We start from the raw sequence: 6,702 nt of genomic DNA on the forward strand, positions 1-6,702 counted from the left end.
TTTACAAAGGAATTTGAAGAGGAAAATCATTTTAAAAATCTTTGTTAAAAAACACAAAGCCAATTGTAATATCGACATGGAACCATATTTGGACAGTTTAAATTAAGTATCCCTATCCCTATATATTCTTAATTCTGAATTTATCTGTGCCTTTTCCCTAGAAAATGTGCTCAGATGTGGCCTATGGACCCCTTGCATTTCCTTAAGTAAAGTGTTGTAAATTTGCAAGCTTACATTGTGACAAACATTTATTTTTATTTACCTGAAAATATACACGTGTCTCAAAATTACAATACAGCTACAGAAAAATAATATATGTCCTTAGTGTTTGATTTAATTATTCTGTTAAACAGATTGTTACCATTCTCATTTCTTTTCTTTTTTAGGTTACACCGCCAGTTATTTGGGTAATTACAATATTTGGAAACCAAAGTTATATGGTATGTATTTTGCTAAATCTTGAATTTGTAAGTACCTACTTCCCCCTACAAGCTAAGATAATCATTTTAGCTACTTTTTACTTTTCTAAAATCAGTATCGGCTACAAGTCCTCAACCGAAGGCTGTTGCTAAAGCGAAAACATTAAAAGCATGAAATCTACGTGAGCCAAAACATTTTAGGAAAATAGATGATTGAATTTTAATTTAACTAGCTGTCTGTCACTTTTTGGAGGCTTTTTAAGCCATAATATGTTTATTTGATCAGATTAATCAAATATATTATTTCTATATATAAAATGCTTAGGGTAACGATGTATTCAATTCGCCAATTAAAACATAAAACAACATGATAATTTGAAAGAAAACTTTAGAGTTTTACCTTAAATGAAAAATAGTACATTAAACCTCTACAGTTTAGGGAATATTGTTATTATTTTTACATTGCAATTAAAACATTTTGATTTTTACATAAGGGAAAAATAATTCATAGGGAATGATAATAAAAAATAAAGTCTTGCAGATGCTTTGATACAAATTTAATGTTAACATTTTCTCAAATTTTCTGAATAATTTCGTAAATATTACCTGTATTTTGCTATAGCAATTCATACGGAAATATAATAGAAATCTTATTTTTCTGGAAGTTACTAGTATTTAAACTAGCCAGAGGAGTTTTATTGATATATCCTTTCACTTTCATAAATTATTACTTTATCCTTAAAATACTTTAAAGAGAAAAAGCTATTCAGTTGTGTAATAATGACAAAATATTAAAACTATAAGGTTTAGAATAGAAATGTACGAAAGCAAAACCAACACACTGGTTTTGTCAGCCTGTGTTTCATGTTCTGCACAGAGTTTGACAAATTGAATACACCCGTGAAACGTTTGTAAACATAACGCGAGGTCTCGCAAGTAAGTTAAGGCAACGTACAGAGGTTTCTATGCAATTGACTTATTAAAACGTTGATTTGGTACCCACGACATGCTCCTAACTAGTGCATATTATGACGTCATATTATATCTTCTTTATATTTTACTTTATCTATTAAAGATCCTATTGCACCGACGTTATTTTGTTTATGTACCTATAATATTTAAATTGAGAGATCAATGACATCATAATAAGACGTCATATTGTACAGTTGCTTCATAATGCTTGGTGAAATTAGTATGTATGAAAAATTAAGCTTGGAACTTCTCTGTGTAAAAATTACACAAATTATGCATTTTTATTTGCTCATTTGCATAGAAAGGCCTCTACCTAGCTTTAATTTTCTTGCGCTGTTGTTGTAAATGCGTACGTTTCACCAAGTGTGTGCAATTGTTCAACTCCGAACACACCACCAAATACTGATTCACCAAACTGATGTGATGATTTTTCTTTCGCACATTGCTTCTTTAAAATTTGTTGCCGCCGGGCGCATGGTGTTTCACAAACACATCTCGTTTATATGCAGGATTACTTCTAAGTATACTGTAATACCTTGTTGTATTTTGTAGATCAGTTCTCCACACTGACTGATGACAAGGTGTCCATGTTATTCTGCTTTTTGTGTTCTGACTCCAGCCCTCCTGACTTCACTGACACAGAGTGGCTGAACTGCCTTAACGTTATACGACGGACAGTGTACGGTAAAGGGAATCCTGTAACACGTGAGGAAGCACAGCAGACTCTGGACAGACTAAAGTCAAGTGATTACCTTTGGGAAGATCAGGGCAGGATTACAATGAACACAAAGGATGAGACAATGTATAGGATTGCATCAAAAAGACCTTATATACCATTCCTTTACAGTAGTTATGACACAGTCAGTGTGTACCTGAGATCAATGGGGTACAAAAGAAAACCTGAAGAGAAGTGTGTCGTTAGTAACAGAAAATACTGTGATTCCTTACTGATACTTCGTCTACAAATGAACATATTGACTCACGTCACCATGGAGGACACGAGTATATATGACAAGATACACCACATATGTAAGTTGGTGCAAAATTATATATATTATTGACATATTCATATCTTCTTTATTTAGACTTTTCATTTTATAATCGTATTATATTCTAAAGAATGATGAATTTAAAAGCAAAAACATAATATTTAAATATTGCAAGTAGTTGAGTGTAACGTTGAAATTTTTCACCCCAAGAAAACCATTGTCAACTGAGGCGCAGCCGAGGTTGACAATGGTTTTCGAGGGTTGAAAATTTTCAATGTTACACTCAACTACATGCAATATTTATTATATTATACTGAATGTTTTATACAAATACGTATAACAGTGAACCGTGCTCGCATAAATTCCGCGCAGTCGCTATTTTTTTTTATATATAAAAATAGATGTTGGAACCAGTCTCAATCATAGAAATCGCCTGCATGGAGCAGTGGTAAGAGTGTCTGCTCTAGAGTCTCGAAGTAATGAGCTGATCTTAAGGTCGTGGGTTCGAATCCCACAGTCGGACGTGGAGACGGGTATTTCGGATGAGACCGTATAAACAGAGGTCTCTTGTCGCAGTAGGTGAAGGCACAAAAAAGATCCCTCCCTTTTCAATGGGCCTCAGTGCTGAGTATAGGAAAAAAATTGCATCTCTCCAGCGGCAAGTGGTGGCGGCTCCATATGATTGAAATATTTTGGAGAGAGACATAAAACAAAATACAATTAATCAATCACAGAAAAGAAAGAAATTGAGTTATTACTATACCAGATAATTCTGCTTAAATATTCATGTTTAGTGTATTTTATACATATAGGTCTGTGTGCCTTCTTTCTTCAATAAATGATTATTCAGATTAGGCGTACTGTACATAAATGTACGGATTCCTGGCATACTTTTCAGAATAAATTTCAACTACCTTTTATAGTTCCATTGTTTATTGAAAATCTCATTTCTAAGTAAACTCCGCCCGTTGAATTAATAAAACCACTAAGACTAATGAAACTTCTTTCTTGGACTGCTGGAACTGCTGGTACCACTCTTGGACTATTGTGGGACTACTGTGGTACTGCTTTAGCAGTCCAAGGTAGCAGTCCCCGTGTCTGCTGTGGGACTGCTGTGTGTTAGGTTGGGTCTGGTCGGTACTGTAATCAATTAATATTTAAATTGTATCTCTACTTGTACATATATATATAAAGAATTTAAATGTTAATGTTTTAATGACAATATTCTTTTTCGATTCTCTACAGTGAATATCCCAGAAAATCAAATTAAGAGCTGTGAAGATGAACGAAGTAAATTTCTAAGGACACTAAGAAGAGGGGAGGCTGTTCATTATAGAGGGAGGCCTGAGGACAGTGTAGATCATGTGAGGTGGCTTCTTGGATACGGGTGTAGAGCGAGACATGACATTGTAAGATCCTGTATAGGCCTCCAACCGCACTGGGACATTTATATTCTCGACAACAAAGCTTACAGAAAATCAAGTAAGAAGTAGCAATGTTTATGTATATAGGACAATCTACAGGTAAGCTTGGACTTTCAATAAGTCGTTGCTTTCTCGGCGCTATGCAATTAGTGTCAGTTATTCATTAAGAAATTAATAACATCAGGAACTTTCAATTTTCGTTGACACAAGGAGATGACTTAAGATCCATCTCTTTGCAGGACAAATCGGTGTAATTGATTACTCGATACTCTAATTGGCATTTGCTCTTATTTCAGTCCCATGTATATTTCAACAGTAAGGAAATCTTTGTAATCTTCAGAAGCCAATTACGTAACGTAGAGAATGCCTAGTCTCACTGAAAGGCCAAGTTTAACTGGTAATTGTCCAAGGCCCTTTTGTTTTTTATCTGAAAAATAATTTTAAAAAATACAATTTCTCTGAACTTGGAGCTTTGTTCAGACATAAATTCAGAGATGAAAGGATTTCTTGTATATGATTACGTTTAATGCATTTTTTGTATTCATAGACATCGCATTATGACGTCATGTTGGAGTGCATCCTCTAGTTTAATCATTATGGAGTCTTTATAAATAATGTTAGCAAACGTCGATCCTTGACTTTTTCGAAGAATCCATTTTACATGTTACCAAAAGTTTCAATTGGTAAATTCTGATCTGTGTGCTGTCTTAATATACTTGCAAGTGTTTCTATTATAGACCACAAGTGTTTGCTAAGCTCACGGTTTTATCCTGGGAAAATTCTGATATTCAATTCATACTTGTAATTTGAAATTGCCATGGCTTACTTTAAGAATTCAGTCTGAGCTTAATTGCTGTCTTACTGTATGAAAAAGCATTCCTGCAAACGGCTACGTACACGTATTGCCTTCATTTTATGATATAAAATAGAAGTACAACAAAAATGGTGCTGAATGGGAAAGAAACATGATTTTTTATATATTCAATATTTATGACTAACAGTAGAAGCTTAAGGATACAAGATATACTTTTAATTGCTTAAGTTGCAGTTAAATTTAATTTAATTCTAATGATCATTTAACCCCAAGTGGGTCTTTGTACTTAGACGTCGTAAAATTCAAACTGATAACAATTTACAAACAAGTTTTTAAAGTTTCTATGATTTATATGTTTAACTATATTTATCTTTAAATAAAAAATCTTTCTATCCCAGATAGCATGCTAACATTGGGCCAACGTTGGGCCAATGTCATCTGTTACATTGGGCCAATGTTGGCAAATGACATTGGCCCAATGTAAAAGTTTGCTCATCGGCCCAATGTTTGTCCGATATGTTGGGCCAACTTTGGCCCAATGTAGAGTGTTATTTCTACAGATATTGGCCCAATGTTGCGCCAACATTGGCCCAATGAATGCGACATTGGGTCAATGTTGGCCCAATGTCATCAAGAACGTTCAACAAAAGTTGGCAAATGACGTTGGCCCAATGCCATTGTGCTCATTGGCCCAATATTGGCCCAATTTATTGGACCAACACGCCCAATGTGTATAAACATTTTATTGTTACAAATCTGTATATTAACAAATCCAATCGTCTCTACAATCAGAAATATATCTACCACCAATCCTACTTGAAAATACAAGTTAGCTTTTCTAAATTTACAAGTAGTATCAGACTTGTTAAGCTTCCTACAATTTATCAAAACAAAAGAAATTATCAATGATTTTTTCTTTACAAGGAAAGTAAATGGAAGTATAAAATAACAGGTTTTTTTTAAACAGTTAAAACAATAAAAATAGTTGCCCCTTATTTAGATTGAAATTTGCATATAGTTGAATAAATTTCCAAAGTTTTCCACTCATTTGACTTATATACACTTTTTATGAACAGGTTTATAACTAATCACTGTCCTCCATTGTATTTTTGAATTTCCCTCTTTCTTTTCCTGTCTGTTCCTATCCTTCCTTCATGATCGTACGCAATGAAATTCCATAGAAATTGCTTCAGCATGCAAGCGGTTAATTCGAACAGCTCCTTTATACGAAAAATGAATCAATTTTATTGAGCAAAAAAAGAAAGAGAAATGCTGATGCCTAAAATTTAAGCAGTACAGAAATTACACACATTTATTGTATTTCTAATTGATTCCGTGTATTCGAAACTATAAGTACATAGAATATTCGATTATTAGAAGATTGAAGATTTCTTCTGCATTTATTATAATGTAATAGTATTATTCAGGGGAACAGAGCACGTTAATCTGATTACTTACTTTTTAAATCACCGTCATCTTTGAAAAAGCCGGATTTCTTTATCTGTCTTCCAATGGAATTCTTTGCAATTTTGTTTCAAAAACATGGCAACAAATACTCCCCTCTTCATTTACCAAGTAATTTCCACTAATTAAATAAAATGGGAACTTTAATCCTAAGAGATTTTATTTCCCTGAAACATGTAAAACACAAAGTATCTATTCCAAACTTACTTTTCCTTACGGTAGAAAATATAAGAGAAATTTATGAAATGAAACAGAACCAGCCAAAATTTCAAAGGTATTTAAAAATATAATTTACAAATTAGATTTTGATTAAGGTAAAAAATAACATAGATCAATGATACAGTGATTTTATTTTATATACAGAAAGGACACATGCAGTGATTTGCGACTGACCTGACTAAAGCAAGCTTAATTAGAAAAAGTTAAAGATTGCCTGAAACAAACTTCATATTTTGTGTCTAAAAATCTGAAATAATACTATACATTTCCGTATGTAAATGTCTGGAGATACATGTAGTTCTAAAAAGCTACATTCAAGAACACACATATCAAAGCTTTCTTTTTAACATAAATCTTCAACGTTCTGCTTTTGGAAACATCCGAGATTAAAATGTTAGGCG

The 6,702-nt window shown here is 33.1% G+C and overlaps 1 protein-coding gene across 1 annotated transcript in view; it reads left to right on the forward strand.

The window, feature by feature from the left end:
• Positions 1 to 386: 386 nt before the first annotated feature.
• LOC134276605 (uncharacterized) overlaps positions 387 to 6,702 on the forward strand; it is a gene marked incomplete at both ends in the record, with an annotated part of 25,483 nt that continues 19,167 nt past the window's right edge. The window contains 3 exons of the mRNA XM_062758839.1: positions 387 to 440; positions 1,944 to 2,420; positions 3,626 to 3,862. Of these exons, the coding sequence (XP_062614823.1) occupies positions 387 to 440; positions 1,944 to 2,420; positions 3,626 to 3,862 (768 nt within the window). The remainder of the gene's footprint in view (positions 441 to 1,943; positions 2,421 to 3,625; positions 3,863 to 6,702) is intronic.

The sequence above is a fragment of the Saccostrea cucullata genome, unplaced genomic scaffold (assembly GCF_032062105.1).
Source record: "Saccostrea cucullata isolate Sc308-1 unplaced genomic scaffold, CSIRO_AGI_Scuc_v1 ctg6962, whole genome shotgun sequence".
NCBI lineage: Eukaryota > Metazoa > Mollusca > Bivalvia > Ostreida > Ostreidae > Saccostrea > Saccostrea cuccullata.